The 21,659-nt window shown below is 44.0% G+C and overlaps 1 protein-coding gene across 5 annotated transcripts in view; it reads right to left on the bottom strand.

The window, feature by feature from the left end:
* Positions 1 to 21,659, bottom strand: part of PNPLA7 (patatin like domain 7, lysophospholipase) — a 437,365-nt gene that overhangs the window by 283,546 nt on the left and 132,160 nt on the right. For all 5 annotated transcript variants that reach the window (XR_012665266.1, XM_048823395.2, XM_048823397.2 and 2 more), the window contains 2 exons: positions 20,752 to 20,829; positions 18,833 to 19,038 (listed from right to left, as the gene is read on the bottom strand). Coding sequence is in view for 4 of the 5 variants with exons in the window: in XM_048823395.2 (XP_048679352.2) it covers positions 18,833 to 19,038; positions 20,752 to 20,829 (284 nt within the window). In the remaining variant the exon portion in view is untranslated. The remainder of the gene's footprint in view (positions 1 to 18,832; positions 19,039 to 20,751; positions 20,830 to 21,659) is intronic.

Raw genomic sequence — 21,659 nt, 5'->3', positions numbered from 1 at the left:
TTCCAATACATACAACAGCATTAGCAACATATGAGGCTGGTGTTTACCCAGGAGACCCCCTGGAGGGGGGCAGCCATCTTGTGACAGTCTCCCTCTTGACCCCGAATCAACATTTTATTGTGAGGGGTCACCATTTAGGTTTTTACCCTTTTTTTGACATGGTGGCTAGTGTCACCATTGGCCTTTTACACAAGCAGCAATATAGCACGAACAGAATTGTTAGGGCGAGAACAATTGCATACACTAGCCAGTAGTGGCTTTTGGCTTCATTAGTAACATGGCATAACATGTCCCCCTGTTGGCATAGATGCCCCATCCAGATAGCTGTAGCAAAGGCAGCTTTTGTTAGATTAAACGTGTGCTGCAACATGGTAAAGGATGAGGCATTTGTTTGGAATATGGATAGTTGTTCCTCGGTGTAAGTCAAGGGCAGGAAAACATTGGGTGTAATTTATGAAAAATTAAACATAACATAGTTACAGATATTGACCATATTTTGCATAACCGCGGGCCAATGCATTGACAAATTTTGGGTCTGCGAGTGTAACAGCAAATTAAGGGACACCCTGGGGTAGGTGGTCCTCCAAACACATGCAGAGGTATTGGTAAACACATGGGCCTTAGTGGGGGCATATCCCGATGCCTCCCCTTCCCAGCAGATGTGATGACTCACCTCGTAAAAGTGGCCTGGCATTGTCTTTTTTTAATATATTATTTGAAGGGCCTTTATAGGCCATAATTTCCAGGTATTTCCCTTTGCAATTTATATGTGCTGATAGTTGGGAAGATGTAGTCAGCACATATTGTTTAGCCATGTCATTTTGGGGAGCCACCTCCCACATGTCACAACGGACCACCCAATTCCAGATAATATGTGATGCCACATTCCCAGGATGCTAAGCCACAACTGCTCCCCCCCGCCAATGAATAATTGACCTTTTATTTTTTATTATGGTTAATTTTGAACAGTGGTAAAATCAATAAAGGAGGACAAAAGCATCAGACACCCAAGAATTCCCACAGACGTGCCACCATACATACATTGTACCACACTGACAAATTTTGCAGGCCCGAAGCAGCAAGAGCGGTTCCACCTATTTGGGGTGTCCTTGGGCTCTTGCTATTACTGCCTTGTTTTGTTAACAAAGCAAGAGAGAAAGAAAGAGACCACCACAAATGTGCGTATTGGGGAAACTGAGGCATGGATGAAAAACTTTCTAAATTATTAATTGTTTTGTTACAGACCTTTTTGGCTTTTGTTATGGATGTTGTTTGCTTGATTTATAAGGTTACAACAACAATATTACATTTTGAGATTAGTAACTGCTATTGCTTGCCAAAGGGCTTTTTGTTTTACTTTTATTTTAGGCCAGCACAGGAAGAACAGGGTTTGTTTTCATGGGATCCAGGGGAGGTTTGGGGCCACCCACCACATACTTTGCCGTGGCCCTGCTGCGTCTATCCGGCCTGTGCACTGTTTTTAAGGCACCTTCCCTTTAGCCTTTTACCACACTATGGCTTGGGCCCCATTAGCAGCTCGAGCCAGGGAGAGCCTTTGGAGGTATTTTTTGTTTTTAGCATTATAATTATTTAGATAATTTTATGGATTGCTGGAAACCCGGACGGTCCAGGCAGGTGGCTGGTCCACAACCGAAGCCCACGACGCCATGACCAGAAACATAGGGAGAAACATGTTTTGAGCTCATTGGCCTGTGCCCATTTTAGTTTGCCAGGTAGCTGAAGCTGGTACACTACCGGGGAGATGCGATTTACAATGGGGTACGGACACACCCACTTGACGTTTAGAGTGTGGGCCGCCTTCCCCAGCTTTTGCAACATTACTGTATTTTTAATTTGCCATCCGCAGATGACTTTAACAATGATTTTTTTTACATTTGGCTTTTTTTTTTTTTTTTTTTTTTTAAATTTAAAAGCTGCCTTTATGGCTTTGCTCTTACATAGCTCCTCCCTCAACTGGGCAAAACTGAGACTTTTTTGGTTGTGGCAAACGGTAAATGTGATTATTGGTAAACACAGTATTTATATTATATTTATATTTGTTTATTAACAGGTTGCTAACATTTTTATTTTTAAAAAATATTTTTTTTAGGAAAACTTGTGGCACCTTAGAGACTAACCAATTTATTTGAGCATGAGCTTTCGTGAGCTACAGCTCACTTCATCAGATGTATGATCAACATCTGATGAAGTGAGCTGTAGCTCACGAAAGCTCATGCTCAAATAAATTGGTTAGTCTCTAAGGTGCCACAAGTACTCCTTTTCTTTTTTTAGGAATTAATACATACATATTGCCCATTATATAGTACTTTAGTTTTATTATTTAATTTATTTTATATATAGGATATTAGTGAAATGTTTTTACTACAGGGCTTTGGAGCAACAGGCAAGGACAAGCACACCCCCTTTTGAGAAGTCCACTCACCTGGTGTTTAATAGCCTTCCTTTCTCCCCAGCCCACTGGCTCAAGGACTGGGGTAGCCAGAAGGATTTTATGTGCCATATGAGGAGAGGGCTAACTTTTTATATTTTTGCTTTTAGAGCTTGTTGGTGTGTGTTTTTAATAATATTTTTTTTATTTAAAAGGTCTAGCTTTATTATGCCAGAAAAATACTGCATTTATTTGTATTGATAAGTATTAAACAGTAATTTTTTGCTTTGCTTTAGCAAGTGTATTAAAACCTTAGTGTTTTTTGATATAACCCAAAACATTTTGTGTTTTAAGGTGGATAAAGCAGTATTTGCATTTTAGTACATCCCATGTGCAATAGCAGTATGATTTTTTATTTTTATTTGTTTTTGTATTAGGCTGTTTTGTAGCTGGGACAGAGAGTTTAATTTATTTTTAATTATTTTTAGGTTTACAGTATTTATAATTTTTGCTTTAAAACTAATTTTTTTTAATATGGTGTCTGCTACCTGAGGAGGTTTTTTTGCAGCATTTGGTACACAACACTGCTAGCAACAAGACAAGACAAGACAAAACATGGAACACAAAACGTAATTTTTATTGTAACAGTAGATTCATGGTATTTTGGGTGGCTTTTTAGCTGGCTTTACCCCTTTGGGGGTGCCAGCTTATTGCTTAAATATAAATATATATATATACACACACACACACACACTTTATAAATACCCTTCCTGGTTGCAGGCAAAACAGAAGAATTACTCCCATATTTTCCTGTTTTTATTTTATAGGCAGGCCAGGTTTTAATGGCTTTTATCTTTATTAGTTCGGTAATTTGCATTAACACAGATGCTTTTTGGCTTGCTTTTGGATTCAAAGCCATTAGCAGCTTAGAGACTCTGTCTTAAAAAGGACACAATCAACTTTTACCAGAGTTTTGATTACTTTTAATTTTTAACTTTTGCTTTTAAAACACACAGCGATTTAAAAGAAAACACAGCCTATCCTTTGGCGCCCTAATAGGATTTTAATTAAGTAGTATAATATGTTGTTTGCATTTTTTTTTATCCCTTTTATAATATACATTGGGGAAAATGCACATTTTTTTATAATTTAATTTTCATAACATTAGCCATATTAATTTTTATATAAGGTGTAACTGGTTTTTTTGTGCTTATAGAATTTTTATGTATTTTTAGCAAAGTGACATTTTGATTACACAGAGCCATTTTAAGGCTTAGTGTGGGGCACTGTCTTTTTTTTTTTTTAAAGAGCTTTTTATTTGCTATTTTGTTACCAAAAAGCAAAATTAAAGTCTTTTTTTATTTTTTTGACTTTGACAGCCCTGCTGCAGTCACAACTGGTTTTTATTTAAAAACATTTTAAATTTTGTAAAGCATTGAGTTACCTTAAGGGTTAAATGCTAAATACCAAAGTTAAACAACACTAGTTACCTGTGTCTGGCAAAAAGTGGTTTTTGGTTTTGCAACTTTGAATGAAAGATTTAAATGGATTTTAGTGGTATTATTTAAAATTTAATTTATTTTTAACCTATAAAACAAAGATTATACACACCAGGAGTGTTTTTTTTAAGCAAAATTTGACTAGCTCGTTTATAGTCAAATGGTTTTACTTAGATAGTCTTTTTACCTGGATTATTTACAGACATTCCTTTAGAAAAAGGGCCCATTTTTCCTTCAGAATGGCTGCAAAGAAACCAAGAACTTTCTTTTTAATACTTTTACAATGTTTAACTGCTTAATTCCCTCCAGAATTTGCAGAGTTAACTTTTTACCTTTTTAAAAATTTGCTAATTTTTTAAATGATATTTTAATTAATTTAGATTTTATTATTTTAAATATTATTTTGGGGGGTTGAATTTTTTATGTTTGCACTTTTTGTTTTTGCTATTATGCCCGTAGGGCTTTTAACCTGTTTTTAAATTTTTTTTTATTTGTTGCCCGCCTGCTTTTTTAGGCCCGATCTTGCTTTTTTTGCCGAACCGTTCCTTTTCATGGGCGCAGGTTTTGTTCCACTACCAATTTAGCAAGGGGGGTAGGCTCCTTAACTAGCCCCCACCTCTCCTGGTCCCTTTCCTCTTCATAATTACCCCATGGGGTGCTTTTTTTTTTTGCAATTGGGGGGGTGTACATATGACCTTTTTCCCCTTTACCACTGGACCTCTCCTCGGTCTTAATGAGGGGTGCAACAAGGTTCCACCCAAAATTGAGGATTCTTACAAAGGGAGAGATTAAAGCCCTTACAAGGGTCACCCGATTCATCCCCCATGAGGCTTGCCACCTGGACTGAACGTACGGCCAACTGATGTTTTAACTGTTTGATTTTTTTTTTTTTATGGCGGGCACACTGCCGTTGCGGTGTATGCTGAGCACAAATGGTCAAATTTTTGACAAGCCCCTGAAGGACCAGTACTTGCTTAGCCATTGCTTCCAGACAGGTGCATTCTGCTTTTTCCGCCTGGAAGTCTTGTCTTAAGGCCTGCAACTTATTCTGGACATAGGCTTGGGTTGCCGCCTGGTTAATAATTTGCACTTTCAGTTGCTCAATTTCCACTAGCTGTCGGTACACAGCTCTTCCCTTCTCCCTAATTCCTCTTTCTGCCCCCAACAACATTTGATACCACATGGCTACCGCAGTCCATATCAATCCCACAGCTGGCCCTAGATTTTTACCCTTCTGCTTTTTATACCTGGCATACAGGTCTAACAAATCCTGCCAAGTATGCACGCTTCTTTGGAGCTCCGCCACAGAACCCCAGGGATTGTATTCCGCTTTGGTGAGAGCCCTCTCCAACCGGGAGAGGTTCTTACCCCCCCTTTGAAAGAGGCAACAGGGTCCTGTCCCTTGTTGCTGCCTCCCCCGTGGCCCCAAGCACCAGGGGCAGTGGGGCCTCAACCCTTGGACCGCCCACTCCACCCCTTCCCCCAAGCCCCCACCCTTCACCCGCCTCTTCTTCTCCCCTTCCTTCCCCTTTACTCCGCACACAGCATCCTCGCTTCTCCCCCTTCCCTCCCCTGCCTCCTACCCGTGGCAATCAGCTGGCTTACGGCATTAAGGAGGGAGGGAGGGAGGGAGGGAGGGAGGAGCGAGGACATGGCGCGTGGGCTCCTCCTCCCTCCCCTGCCTCCTGAACACCACAAGCCAGCTTATTGCTGCGGGCAGGAGGCAGGAAAGGGAGGGAGGGAAGAGCGCTGCATCCTTGCTCCTCTCCCCACCCTCCTGCCCACGGCAATCAGCTGGCTTGCAATGTTCAGGGGGCAGGAGGGTGTGGGAAGGAGTGAGGACTTGGCACACAGCCTCCCTCCTCCCTGCAGCAATCAGCTGGTTTGTGGCGTTCAGGAGGCAGGGGAGGGAGGGGGAGCCTGCACACCGAGTCCTCGCTCCTCCCCCCTCCCTCCTGAATGCTGCAAGCCAGCTGATTGCTGCGGGCAGGAAGCGGGGGGAGGCACTGATCCGTGGGGTCTGCCGGCGGGCGGGAGGCGCTGTGGGGTGGGGGCGTAGGGGAACTGATAGGGGGCTGCCAGCTGTGGAGAAAGCAGGCAGCCAAATGATGTTATAGCGAAGCATTGCACAACTTTAAATGGAGAAAGTTCTGTAATTGAGCAGGGACATAAGATCGAAACAACATTAAACAAGAGGACATTAAGTGGGGAGTTACTATATCAGACTGTGTGCAATGACCTTGGGCTGGAGTCAGCTCCTTACTTCGGGTTTAGCTGGAACATCAAGTTAACCCGTTCCTTTCTCCTTTCCTCCCCCTTCGGCCTTTCGGCGCCTGTAAAGAAACCTTTTGTTCTGCATTTATACCTTTTACCCTTCCCAAAATTCTTTCCAATACATACAACAGCATTAGTATATGAGGTGGGGGGGCAGCCATCTTGTGATCAGTAACAGTTCCTAGGAGTGGAGTTTGACAAATTAAACTTTCCATCGTTTTCATTATCCTACCTGTGTATCTTCCCTTCCAACCCTGTATTATAGGATTTGTCTTTCAAAATCTGTCGCTCTGAGGGCTTCCCCCTACCCCAGCTTTTCCTTCCCTGATGATATGCCCTGACCCTACACACAGACCCAGTTTCCAGCAAAATATTTGCTATTAAGCATTACTCCACTTCCAAAACCAGGCCACTTTGTTCACTTATGAAAATAGACGAATTCTTCTGTGCTATCATTGCTACATCAAGCCTTCACCCACACACTTGAGTACGGTTCAGTTTAAAGTTGAATCACAGGCGCTGGCTCTAGGGGTGCTGTCACACCTCCTGGCTTGAACTGGTTTCTGTCATATACATGGTTTACAGTTCATTCCAACAGGGATGAAAGAGATTTAGGCCCAATGTTCATTTAGCCCTTGGCCTCTCTACTTATGCTGCCCAGAAGGTGAAACCTGCTGTCAAATGAGGTGGCGGTTTGGGGGATATGATTACCCATTTGCCTGTACCTGGGTCACTTAAAATAGCTATGATCTATGAACAATCTGGTGTATGAGGGTGCTTTACCAATCACATATGCCATCCTCTCACCTTTTTCTGCCCTGCCCCATCACTTCTTTGGGTCACCTTGTCTTCAGGTTAACAGACTTAAGATGTCCACTTCTGGCTATTTAATGGGGATGTTAAGAAGCATATGTTTCCATTATTTGAATATTGTGTTTGCTTTTCTGGATTTATCTCCCCATCAAAAAGACAATGAAAATTATATAAGAAGGAAAGCTGCTCTGAACACTCTGGACAGCCACAGAATAAAAAACATTTACTGACAAGAATATTTATTTGGGGGATGGGTAGAAGGTCTGAGCTAGCATTATGGGAGCCCACAGTCAGCCTGAAAACACACTGTCTACTCTGCTTTAATAATATGTCAACCGCCACAAGAACTTTACAGGAAAACACAAAACCATGAAAGCAGAATTACATCTGATTGCCAATCTCTTCCACTAGGTTCCTGTGCAGGGAGCCTTGTTTTGAGCAAGCTGGCCAGCATTTGTAACAGCACAGCAACCAGCGGCATTGGTATCACAGAGCCCAAGAACAGCACCTGCCCCTCTCCTTGGAAAGAAAAGTTACTTGTTTTATGGGGGGGAAGTGGCAAAGTGCTGAATCTGCGACAGTGTGTAATTTCAGGGAGGTTATACCAAGTACAACATTTACACACCACTACGATGTGAAAATATGTTTGAGGGCACCCACTACTAATATAACACAATGGAAGGCAGAATAGGTCCATTTCAGTTGTGTCCTCTCAAAATTTCTTACTTCCTCTGCACAGTTTAGAACAATGTCCAATACCACGCTTTACAGGGTGTGGGGACAGGGAAGGGGTGTTAGCACAACAGGAAGAAACTCACTTATAATCAAATGTAAGAAAAGAAAGGCGTATTTCTCCCCTTCCCAAAATCATCACAGTCTTTGAGACTCCCTCACTGGCATCTGGAAAGCAAAGAGCCAAATGCCTGCTACTCCAGAGGCCTGGTTTTTGGTAAAGATTCCTGTATTCTTCATCAGCAAACCAAGAAAATGTAGCTATGAAAGTTCTCGGCAAACTGTCTGTGAAAGGCTGGGACTGCCATATAATTCCTCTCTCGAGTGTTCACACCCAGCCTCACTGGCAGTGCACTTTTAAGCACAGTATCTCTGCTCCTTTGGCAGTCACATATCATCAGACTCCAAACTGAGGTTTACTGGTGAAGAGAATGTGACAGAGCATTCCAGAGCCTGTACCCCCTTCCCACCCTCCTGCCCCAGGAGACTCTGGCGACAAGTTGATTACACTGTTCATCAAGAGAAACACACGTTTCGGAGTAAGCACCCTGCACTTAGCATGTCAATTTGGTGAAATAACAGAGTATTTAGGGGAAACTATATAATCAGCTCATGTCATTCCTATGCTTAATCTCCCCATTTACACAGTGTTTAGTAGTTCAAGCACCAGGCAATAGCTCCCTGCTCCAAGGTATTAGTGAGGGGAACGTAACCCACAGCCCAGCACCCTAGGCCACATATTTCCAAACACTAGGCTGTTATTACATTACATGTAATAATAATGTTATTACATTATTACATTGTTTGCCTGAGGGCAATCTTTTAGTGTCACTTCTCCACAGCGAACCTTGGCAGTATTTGCCCAATGTGAAGTGACACCAGGAGAAAAGAATGATTGGAGAGATTCCAAGATAAGTCACAAGAGAGGAAAACACCTTACATAACTGTTGTTCTTCAAGATGTGTTGCACATGTCCTTCCATTCTTAGAGTAACCACACCCTGTGCACAGTCATCTAATTTTTCCCCACAGTGGTACCCACTGGGGCAGCTGGAGCACACTTGGAGTGCTGGTATAAAGGGCCCAGGCACCCCAGAACCCCCTCAGTTCCTTCTTCCCGGACAATTCCAATGCAGAGGATTAAGAGGGTGGATCGTGGAATGCACGTGTGACATCTTAAATAACTATTACAGAAGGTTACTACTGTACCTGTTTTTCTTCAAGTGATTGCACATATGGACTTACGCATTAAATGTTGCCAATCTTGTTGAATGCTCAGTTACTGTGCTCCATGGGAAAATCCCAGCCAGATCACAACATACACAATTATTGGAGGCTATCCACGATGCAATTTTCTGTGAAGAGATTGGGAGGCCCTTCCTCCTGTCTGCAATGGTCATGAATAGTTAGGTTGACAAATGGAGCTGTTCAGTCCTGTCTGTAGAATGTCAAAGCCCTTCTACCATCCAGGGTGTGCAGGCGTTGCTCCTCTCTATTGGAAAGTGGCTTTGGGTGAAACATAGGAAAGTAAATCAACTGGTGAATATGAAAGTTAGAGATCACCTTCAAGAGACGTCTCAGATGAGGGTGCAGATATACTTTGTCCTTAAAGAAAATTGTGTAAGGAGATTTCAACAGCAGACCGCACAGCTCAGCCACTCTCCTGGCTGAAGTGATAGATGTAATAAGGAGCCACGTGGCTAAAGACTCAAACGAAGCCCCATTAGTTTTGACAAAACTAAGTCCAAGTCCCAGGGAGGAACAGGTTCCTTTATCTGTAGGTACAACCTTTCCAGGTTTACAAAACCTTACAAAAGTTCATTGTCATAGTATTAGAAAATACAGAACAGTTGTCCACATTAGGATGGAAATATTGCTGCCAAATAGACCTTGATAGAACTAGCTGGCAGTGACTGATGTTTTAGGTGAAACATATCAAGGATATATCTGTGTAGGAGTGGAACAGAAGGGGAAAGTGTAACAGAGTTTGTTCGATCAGGGTAGTAGGAAAGCGTCTCTGATGGAATCCGGACTATGATCTTGTGGGGAACAAACTGATGGCATTTCCTGTTGGCTTTGGTTGTGAACTGGTCTACCTAGGGATTCCCCCACTGCTGGAAAATGCACCTGGCTACATCCAAGCAGAGACTACTCATGGTGACTCATAACCCATCTGCTTAGGTGGTCTTCAAGCTTGTTCTGGTCAGGTAAGAGGCTTTGAGATTGAACTGGCAATGCAAAAGTTCCATAGGTGAACTGCCTCTTCACAAAGTGGTGATGAGCAAGCTCTTCCTGCCTGTTGAGGTAAAACGTTGCCTCTGCTTTATCTGTGAGAACAAACAAGATTTCTCTCTTGATCTGAGATAAGAAAGCCTGAAAGGCTAGGTGGACAGCCCTTACCTCCCTGAAACGGATATGTAGAGACTGGTCCCATGAGGACCATAAACGCTGAGTTTCAAGGGGACTGAGATGTGCCCCCAACCCCAGGGAAGACATGTCCATCACCAATGTCAGCAAAGATTGAGGGAGGACAAAGGCAACGCCTGCACATACACTGACTGGGTCTGTCTGCCAATCTAGAGAAGTCAATATTCAAGAGGGAACATTCAGCACAAAGTTCAGATGGCAACAACTTGGCAAATAAATGCAGGCCAGACAATTGAGTCCTGAGACGAGGTCTGAGCAGTTGTGACTGGGTGAGCCTTGAGATCTGCAACCAGTGATCACATTGTTTGGAACCTTGAGTCCGGAGGTAAAGCTCTGGCTTGAGCAGAATCCAGTACTGCTCCTTTAATTCTGTCCTCCGAACTGGACAAAGTTGATAGTGTGAAAAAGTTCCTCCTCTACCTTGGTGGGTCTTGCACTTATAGGCAGATTTGCTCCCCTTGAAGCTTCACAGCAGCCATTAGTTTGGCCATTTTTGTGAACCCACAGTCCAGGTCAACTCCTCCTGTGTCTGACCAGGAGTTGAGAGGTTTGGGGGGAACCCGGGCCCGCCTTCTCCTCCAGGTTCCAGCCCAGGGCCCTGTGAACTGCAGCTGTCTAGACTGCCTCCTGGAACAGCTACAGGCTGTTGTACAGCACAACAGCTACAACTCCCTGGGCTACCTCCCCATGGCCTCCTCCCAACACCTTCTTTATCATCACCGCAGGATCTTCCTCCTGGTGTCTGATAATGCTTGTACTCTTCAGTCCTCCAACAGTATGCGTTCTCACTCTCAGCTCCTAGCTCCTTACAAGCGCACCACAAACTAAAGTGAGCTCCTTTTTGAACCCAGGTTAGCCCTGATTAGCCTGCCTTAATTGATTCTAGCAGCTTCTTGATTGGCTGCAGGTGTTCTAATCAGTCTGTCTGTCTTAATTGTCTCCAGAAGGTTCCTGATTGTTCTGGAACCTTCCCTGTTAAACCTTACCCAGGGAAAAGGGACCTACTTAACCTGGGGCTAATATATCTGCCTTCTATTACTCTCCTGTAGCCATCTGGCCCGACCCTGTCACAATCGTTAGACCCAGAGCTGCAAAAGCTGACTGGATGAGAGATATCCTTGCCAGTACCTAAGCCCTGGAACAGCCTGTAACTATCCAGTCATACAAGAAAGGGTAGGCTTGTACTCCTGGCCTCCTTAGGAAAGCAGCTATCACTGTCAGACATTTTGTGGAAACTTGGGGAGATGCTGTCAGGCCAAAAGGCAGCACAGTGAGCTGCTGATGAGAGCGTTTCACTACCAACCTGAGATACTTTCTATGACCTTAATAAATCACCACATGAAAGTAGGCACCTTTTAAGTCGAGGGCAGCATTCCAGTCTCCAGGGAGGGAATAATGGAAGCCAGGGTGACTATGCAAAACTATTTTTTTGATATATCTGTTGAGCTGGCACAGGTCTAAAATTGGCAAGTGACCCTTTGCTTTTGGGATTACAAAATAACAGGAGAGAACCCCTTCCCTCTGTGAAACTGAACCCTTTCCCTCTCCCACCAAAAAGAGAGTCTGAACCTCCTGGAGGAGGAGCGCCTCATGAGAGTAGTCCCTAAAGAGGGATGGGAGGGAAGGGGGAGAGGAGCAGAAATAAATTGGAGGGTATATCTCACTTCCACAGTGCTTAATACTCATTAGTCTGAAGTAATCTGGGACAAAGCACTGAGGAAGCGGGAAAGACAGTTTGCAAACACCGGGGAGATAGAATCTGGCATCCTGGAAACTGGTATGGCACCCTCAACTGACTCCAAAACGCCTATTTAGCGCTCCTCGGTATCTGGATGGAGCAGGCATTGACATAGATGCAGGAGGAGGAGGTGGCCTGTGTCTATAACCTCTACTCTTCTTTCTTTGTAAGTCCTGATGAGGAGCAGGGGCAGAGTATCAGTGGTCTGCTGCAGGCAAAAATGTTTCCTGGACAGGGCCAGAGTATACAACACCAAAGACTTTAAAGTCAGCATAGAATCCTTCAATCCATAGAGCTTAGAATCTGTTTGCCCTGAAAAAAGTGAAGACCCTTCAAAGGACAGGTCTTGAATTGTTTGTTGGACATCATGTGGAAGCCCCAACGACCACAGCCAAGAGCTCCTGTACATGGAAACCACAGAAGCCAGGGTCCTAGCAGTCTACTACACATGTAGTCCAACATGCAGTGAAGTTCTCACTATGAATTTCCCCTCATCAACTAAAGAAAATTCCTGTCCAGTGTCCTCCAGCAACATGTCCTTAAACTTTAACATGGAGTCCCAAATATTACAATGTCCCAAAAGGTTTGTTGGTTGGCAATTTTGAGTTGCAACACTGCAATAGAATAAGCTTTTCCACCCAGTAAATCTATTGTTTTTTTAGCTTTTCCTTTGATTTGGAAATTGTCACCTGTTGGCCCTGTCGTTCCCTTCCACTGGCCACTGACTCCACCAAACAATCCTGGGGCGGGGGGACAGGACATAATATTAACATTTGGTCCTTTTCTGAGAAGGGAGGAAGGGACAAAGGAGCCTGCCAGAGTGGCTTCATGAGCTCCAGAATTGCTTCATTAACAGGTAAAGACACCTGCAATGGCCTGGTTGTGGCCAAAATGTCACTATGGCGATGGGAGGACTCCTTAACTTCCTCTACCTGGATCCCCAAACCTGAGGTAATCTTCTTCAATCCTTGGTGAGCTCTATAATCATCGGGAGGGGGTGAAATGCCCCATGAGGAAACTGTCTCATTAGGAGAGGAGGAGAATGAAGCCAGCACAGGCTGAGGATGCCCTCCTCTGCTAGCTATCCAGCAGGCTCTTCCTGAACTACCTCTTCTGCTCAGCATCAGGACCTGTAACAGGCTCAGAAACAGGTAGTGCCTAGAGAGCAGACTCCCCATGCCTCTCCAAGGACACAGAGCAGGACCTGGAAACTGGGAAAATTCCCACAAGTTCCAGAAGGGCCACTGGACCAGCAGTGAGCCCCAGTGACTCCCTGGCCACATGCTCTTTTCCATTCCAGCTGTAGGATCTCGAGGCAACCCAGGGTAGTAATGCCTAGGTGGGGTAGCATGACTGGCTCTGAGGCTGGGAAACATAGGAGGCCATCTCTGATGCAGAGGCGTCTGAATCACACTCGGCTGACCACGCAGGGGCTGCTCTCAATGGTACCACAGACTAGTGCGTAGAGCAGCCAATATTGCAGGCTTCCCTTTCAATGCACCGATGGGCATGAAGTCTAAGGCACAGGAGACTCTCACTGCACTGAGTTCTGCACAGACAATACTGGCGACCCTCTGTCTGCCATTACCAGAAGCACAGTCTTCTGCACTACCAGGGACATCAGTACCGACAGGCTCAGCATATCTCTTGCTGACACAAAAGCCTTTGACATGGTCTTGAGTCATTGCAGTATTGCAGACATAGAAGGCACCCCTCCAGCTACCAGACTCTATGATACCTGCCCTGGTACCGGAGCCAGTGATGCCTGTTTCAGTGCTACCAGAGACGAAAAGTGCTTTGGTTCCGGCTGCACTCTACTCTCCTCCCCATGCTTAGAAGATTCTGGAGCCAGCAACCTTCCTCTCTTGGCAGTATGTCTAGAGGTCTTATGGCTCTTCTGAGACATTGGGGACAGCAATTGGTGCTGGGTCTCAGGCAGCATAGGAGGTGCACTCCTAACTGATGCCAAAGCACTCTGTGCCAAGTCAGGATGGCTAGAGTCTGATAGAGATCTCAGGGCTGCCTCCATGAGCAAAACATTTAGCTTGGCTTCTCTGGCATTTTTTGTCCTTGGCTTAAAATATTTGCAAATTTGACAACAAACCTGAATATGAGCTTCCCCCAACTGCTTTAAGCAGCTTGAGTGTGGGTTGCTCATGGGCACTGGCCGAGCACAAGAGACGCAGAGCTTGAAGCCCAGTGACCATGTAACAGAAACCCCAGAAGTGTTGACCAAAAAGGAAACTAATCCTACTCTACTCTAATACTCTAATAACTAAGTACTAATCAGCTAGAAAACTATTTACAAGAAATTTCCATGAGCACACTGACAGCAGGTGCTAATGCAAGCCAAGCAATTCCTTCTTATCACCCATGACAGTCATCAGAACTGAAGTAGTTCTGGGGCGCTTGTGCCGTTTATACTGGCTTGCAAGGGCATACTATGGTAGAGGGAACTTGAGTTGCCCCAATAGGTACCACTGAGAGATGGAAATTTACAAGTGGAATCACTCGAAGAAGAACTTAAGGCAGTGGTTGTAGATGGAGCATTCAGCAAGTTTCAGCAATAGCTAGAGTGGCAGGGGGATTGAGGATTGATATTTTAGGGACAGTGGAGGCAAGTGTATTTGTATACTGGAGGGAAAGAAGCAAGAGGACAAGGACAGGTAAAACGAGGAGGACGAGGAAAAGGCTGTGAGTAGGGAACAGGGATGCCAAGAGAGGACTGGGGTCACGGGGCAGCTGGAGGGGTTTCAAAGAGAAAAACAAGTGCAAAATCCGCCAGTGAAAGGGAGAGGGAGGAAGGAGTGTTGCGGAATTGTGATGGCCCTTATCAAAGAATCACAGAATATCGGGGTTGGAAGGGACCTCAGGAGGTCATCTAGTTCAACCCCCTGCTCAAAGCAGGACCAATCCCCAACTAAATCATCCCTCCCCATCTCCTCCTGGTGCATGGGGGAGGGAAATCAGAAAAATCTTGCATGGAGGGCACAGGAAGGAGTCAGAGATTGCACATGTGATAGGGATTGCGAGCTGGGGATTCAATGACAGTGGAGAGGCAGTGCTGTTCAGCCAGCGATACAGTAGAACTAAAGAAAGAAAGAACAATTTTGCAGCAGAGGACATCCATGTTGTCTTGAGACTCTCTCCAGTGACAGTCACTGACATGAGAGCAGGTGTGGTGAAAGCTGAAGCTGGCAATGAGGCAGGTTTAGGGTTTTGGAACAGACATTTGGGGGGAAGGAGAGGTGAAGGAATCAAGTGTAGAGAGAGCAGAGTGCAGTGAACTAACAATGGAGTCTACGGAGGCGGAGGAGAGGGAACAATAAAGGAGTTGAGAGCGGTGGAGAATAAGAGATTAGATCACTGAAGTGTTAGTAGAGGGGAAAGAGGCAATAAGGAAGAAGTGATGGGGTAGCGTTTGGAGAGAGTCACCACTCCTGAGAGATCAGGAAAGGAACACTTGAGCTAAGGTAAGGTCAAGCAAGTGGCCACTTTGGCATGTAGGAGAGGTTGAAAGTCAAAAGAGAAAATGAAGGCAAAGAGGAGGAACAGCTTATGGGTCAGAGGGGGCATCAGCATGAAATTTGAAGTCACCAAGTATGATGGGGGGGGACTATGGGGAGAGGAATAAAAAAAGTTAGGTGTCAAAATCAGAGAGGGTAGGGGAGATGGAGACGACAGCTATCTGGGGAGGGACAGCAGAGGAGTATATAATTGAACGTGATTTGAACAAGGAGATATAGTATAAAGAATGGGGTAGAAACTACAACGTCTGTTGGAAAACTATTATATAAATTGATGGTGCACTATCACCGAGGGCATTGTGTTCAGTTCTCTTTACCCTACCTCCAAATAAGATATCACAGAAATAGGAACCTAGAGACAAAATTGGTTAGAAGCATGGAGAGACTAAAGATAGGGAGCGTTTAGAGAGGAGATAAAAAGAGGCAGCAGAGGTATGCAAAATAATGAATGGTCTAGGGAACATAAGCCAGAAAAATTCCCACTTACACGCTCTCAGTCAAGAACTAGGGGACATTCCACTAAAAACTGAAAGCTCAAGCTCACCATGACTCAATTGAAAAGTTCAAGCTCAGCTCAAGCTTATCATGGCTAAAATAGCTCAATCTCCCCACCACCAAGTCCTCTCCACTAATGCTGTTCTCAATCACTGTGGACAAAACCACCATCCTGCCTGTCACTCAGGCTCATAACTTGGGGTTCATCTTCGACTCAAGGTCCTCACATCCGGGCTATATCTAAATTTACTGATTCTTTATGCAAAACATTTCTGAGATACGGCCTTTCTTATCCAGCTACATGGCTAAAACGCTCATCATCTTGCATCTTGATAATGGCAACAACCTTTTCTCTGACCTTGACAAATGCAATCTTGCCTCGCTCATATCTATTCAGAATGCTGCTGCAAAAATAATATTCCCAGCTCATTGCTTTAACCATGTTACCCTTCTCTTTGCATCCCTCCACAGATTCCCTTTCCTTCATCATAGCAAACATAAGCTACCTGCCTTCACTTCTAAGGCCTTTCCCAGGCTATTCCCATCCTATCTATCAGCTCTCATTCTGTTCGACTCCAACTTCCAGTTGGTCCATGATGCCAGCCTCCATCACCACTTGTTAAATTTTCTAACAAGCCCCTTCATGTTTTCTCCCACACTGCCTCTCACACTCAGGAGGAGCTCCCCAGAAACACCAGCAAAACTAATTCATTATCTCCTTCAAAACCCTCCTCAAATCTGTCCTTTACCATGAAAAGTTGGCTAGAAAGTTGGCTAGATTGTCGGGCTCAATGGGTAGTGATCAATGGCTCCATTTCTAGTTGGCAGCCGGTGTCAAGTGGAGTGCCCCAGGGGTTGGTCCTGGGGCCGGTTTTGTTCAATATCTTCATAAATGATCTGGAGGATGGTGTGGATTGCACTCGCAGCAAATTTGCGGATGATACTAAACTGGGAGGAGTGGTAGATACGCTGGAGGGCAGGGATAGGATACAGAGGGAACTAGACAAATTGGAGGATTGGGCCAAAAGAAATCTGATGAGGTTCAATAAGGATAAGTGCAGGGTCCTGCACTTAGGACGGAAGAACCCAATGCACAGCTACAGACTAGGGACCGAATGGCTCGGCAGCAGTTCTGCGGAAAAGGACCTAGGGGTGACAGTGGACGAGAAGCTGGATATGAGTCAGCAGTGTGCCCTTGTTGCCAAGAAGGCCAATGCCATTTTGGGATGTATAAGTAGGGGCATAGCGAGCAGATCGAGGGACGTGATTGTCCCCCTCTATTCAACATTGGTGAGGCCTCATCTGGAGTACTGTGTCCAGTTTTGGGCCCCACACTACAAGAAGGATGTGGATAAATTGGAAAGAGTCCAGCGAAGGGCAACAAAAATGATTAGGGGTCTGGAACACATGACTTATGAGGAGAGGCTGAGGGAACTGGGATTGTTTAGTCTGCGGAAGAGAAGAATGAGGGGGGATTTGATAGCTGCTTTCAACTACCTGAGAGGTGGTTCCAGAGAGGATGGTTCTAGACTATTCTCAGTGGTGGAAGAGGACAGGACAAGGAGTAATGGTCTCAAGTTGCAGTGGGGGAGGTTTAGGTTGGATATTAGGAAAAACTTTTTCACTAGGAGGGTGGTGAAACACTGGAATGCGTTGCCTAGGGAGGTGGTGGAATCTCCTTCCTTAGAAGTTTTTAAGGTCGGGCTTGACAAAGCCTTGGCTGGGATGATTTAATTGGGGATGGGTCCTGCTTTTGAGCAGGGGGTTGGACTAGATGACCTCCTGAGGTCCCTTCTAACCCTGATATTCTATGATTCTATGATCCCTACAAAACACTTGACAATGGTTAGGCCACTGGTGTGCTGAGACAACAGCCTGTCCTGTTGACCAAGTCTCATTGTTTCTTTGTGCTCCCCCACTGGTCTGTCTGTAGCCATCTGCTGTCTCTTGACTTATAGTTAGATTGTAAGTTCTTTGGAGCAGTAGCTGTCTGTGGGTTTGTGTTTGTACAGTACCTACCACATTGGAGTCCTGGTCACAACAATACAAATAATAATGAAATAAATAAAAGACAACTAATTTTAAACGAATGAAAGGAGTTTTTTTTTAGTATGAACTATTAGAGTGAACTCACTGTCACAAAACCTCGATGATGAGATCATAGCAGGATTGATGTTTATATAGAATAATGAGAACATTTACAGGATGTTTATACGGGATAAAACACTAAGGTATATTCACCTTCATGCTTCACGGCTCATGATAACCACCAATTAACAGGGGCCAGGAAGAAACCTGCCCTATGGGCAGGTGTAGCAGGGTTCTTCTTTTGACCTACCCTATTAGTAAGTGCTGTAATCCTGCAGGGAGATACTGACTTATACCCTATGAATCATGTAGCAGGGGAGGCTCATTAACTCCACTCTGGTTAAAAAGAAGTGGGAGTGATACTCCGGTGAAATGTCTAGGACAGAGAGGTCTCTTTAGAGAAACACTACCAACATGTAAGCATGAGCTGAGGTTGGCGTTTTCCTTATTATCTGAGTTATCAGTAAAGCCAAATTCCAGGGCTAGGGTATGTCTGGACTAAATACAGGTTGTTAAAATATTGTTCAGAGGAAAAGTGGGCATTTAATCTGCTTGCAGCAGATTATTCCATCATTGAATATTACAGTTTCTTGCACCTTTCTCTGAAGTAATTGGTACTGACCCTGCTGGAGACAGGAAGTTGTAATAGATGTAATAAATTAGATCTGAGGTCTAACCCAGTGTGGCACTTCCTAAATTCCTACCCCAAGACATCTAGTTTGCTATTCGATGTGCTCTTGCAATAGCACATCATACTCACCTCCTCTGTGACGAAATGTGTCCAAAATACCTGTGCTTTATAGGTGGGTGTAAAAATGGAAAGCAATGCACCACTCAAAGGGGGAACTCACTCATAAAAATGGGATTTGGAAATGGACAGGAACGTGCAGTCTCGATTGGCCTTGATGGTGAAAATGAGAGGTTCCCCAGTAAGGACGGCTAGTTGGCCTACTATTTCCCCCGGATGGGTGATGAAAAGACAGGTCTCTTCCTCAGAGTCTATCTTCCGCTGGTACACATGAAGCAAACCCGAGATCACAAACTGGATGTTGACATCCTGAAAAGGACAGAGAGAGAGTCCTTCATTATAAACCCTCCTAGATTTTAAACCAACATTAATTGTAACAGTACTGCAATGACTGATGTGTTTGCTGTGGGGCTCTATGTAGCGTTAAGCACTTAGGCAATACAATAAGGCACATTCATGAATAATTAAAAGCATTTATTAATGCTGTAAACTGTTCCAGTCACAATATTGAAAATGGCTCTTTCTGACTGGGGCCATAATTGGGAGACCTCAAGAGGTAGAGATGACACAGACTTAATAGCAAAACTCTGAATAATGCTGTACTGTGACAAAACGGAATATATTAGCACTGGAAATTAGCAAAAATTTATTCCCTTAATTTGCATTTGCACACAGTTACATATTTTAAAACAAACAATCTCCTAGTATTATTACAGAACAATATTATGCGCTGAATGATATGCTTGTTGCAAAATGAACTAATATGCAAAAAAGTCCGATAGTGTATTAATAGGAGAAGGCATTCTAATAAAACTGAGTGACATACATAATGCACTGAGGGTTGGGATTTTGTAAGCAAGTTATCTGGGCATTTGTAATGCATATTTTCCCAAGAAATTGTGTGCAATATATGTATAAACTTGAAACCCAATGAGAAGGATGCTAAATTTACATTGCAACTTTAGCTATGCACTCTTCCAAACAAAACAAAACCCATAATCTGTAGCTAAGATTGCTGTTGCTATTAAAAGAGCTCCTCTCCTCTTTAATTACAAAGGAAAAACTCAATACCATGCAAGGGAGAAAAGGGGTGGGGGGGGGAGTTTCCCTGCTGTCTGTGTTTGCATTGCAATTCTGAGCCTCTGCACCGAGATGGCTAAGCGCCTACCAATTCCTCTTGATCTTGTTCAGCTCCCCATTCAAGAGGCAACAGAACCATAGAAATGTAGGAGTGGAAGGGACCTCAATAGGTCATCTAGTCCAGCCCTCTACACTGAGGCAGGACTAAGGATTATCTAGACCATCCCTGACAGGTGTTTGTCTAACCTCTTCTTAGAAACCTCCAGTGACAGAGATTCCAGAACCTCTCTAGATAATTTGTTCCAGTCTTATAAGTTAGGAAGATTTTTCTAATGCCTGACCCAAATCCTCCTCCCTACAATTTAAGCGCATTACTTCTTGTCCTCTCCTCAGTGGATATGGAGAACAATTGATCACCCTCTTCTTTATAACAACCTTTTATATACTTAAGTCAATTTTCATGTCCCCCCCTCAGTTTTCACTTCTCCAGACTAAACAAACCCAATTTTTTAGTATTTCCTTACAGGGTTATGTTGTCTAGGTCACAGACTGCCTGATGCGCACTCTTCAACCCAACCTGTTTTAATCCAGATTATATGGCCCTCGTCACCAGAGTATCTGGGTGTTTCAGAAATGTTTTAATGAGTTTATCCTCAGAATACCCCCCTGTTAGGTTGGTCACCTATCATTCTCATTTTACAGAGGGGGGGGCATGAGGCACAGAGAGGTGAAGGTAACCTGTACCGGAAGCCTGTGGCAGAGGAACTGATCCCAGAACCCCCCAAACCCAGTCCAGGGCCACTCACCTCAACTCTAGTCCGCCTTTAGTCGTACACTAAGTTCTTGACAGGACACCCACTATTTGAATAACGGGAGAGTAGTAATAATATCAAACAATTTTTAAGCAACAGGTTCACTTTTCCCTTATTGGAGGGCACTCACCTGGTCTCCCTGCCTTGATACCACAGTCCCAGCCGTAACTTGATGCAATGTTACTTTACCCTTCAGCAACAAGGGGTCCTGAGGGGAAAAAAAGATATCCACACACACAATTTAAACATCTGTGCAGATGCAAACTGAGGTGAAAATGAAGGCAGTATGCAATCTACTGAACAGTAAGTAAGATTATAAATCCCTTGACCTTGAAGCTATAGGTCAAGTTCACACCTTACCATTTCTCTGCCAATACACATCTTCATAGGAATAATGTAGCTCTCTGTCTTCACATGCATAGATTTAGTCGTTTCAGTGCTTTATTTAACTCCGATTTTGCCTCACTAAATATATACATTCTAGGCACTATAACTTAAGTGTATTTCTCCCACACCATCCCCACTTCTATGAATATGCATTTAACACAACATTAACATTAATAGTAGTCAGTTTCAGTACTTTTGGCTAGTAAACAGCAAGCAAAAAAACTGTAGCAAGTTTTACAATGGATTACAGGTACCCTTTAAAATTTCCTCCCACGGATCTCAAAGCCCACAGCACAATACATAGGGTAAGTGCACGATTTAAAAAAATAGTTGGGGAATGCTAGCAAGAGGTCTGCACCAATTTCTATGTTTCTGCTTGTGGTTTGTACAGAGCACTGACCTGGCACCCAGGAGACCTGCATTCTATTCCCAGTTCTGTCAAAGGCTCATTGAGCAACCCCAAGTCACTTCACTTCCCTGTGTCTCAGTTTTCCAGTGGTAAAATTGGATTAGTGATACTCACCTTCATTGTAAAGCACTGAAATCTGCCAATGAAATATGCAATAGAAAAAGCTGATAATTAGAATTACTTATTCAAATGCTCTGGATTCATGTTAACTTCGCCTTTCTCAATATTTATTCTCTCAACCT

Source organism: Caretta caretta, chromosome 16 (assembly GCF_965140235.1).
Source record: "Caretta caretta isolate rCarCar2 chromosome 16, rCarCar1.hap1, whole genome shotgun sequence".
In the NCBI taxonomy this organism is placed as follows: Eukaryota; Metazoa; Chordata; order Testudines; family Cheloniidae; genus Caretta; species Caretta caretta.
This window is presented reverse-complemented; position numbering and strand designations above follow the sequence as displayed.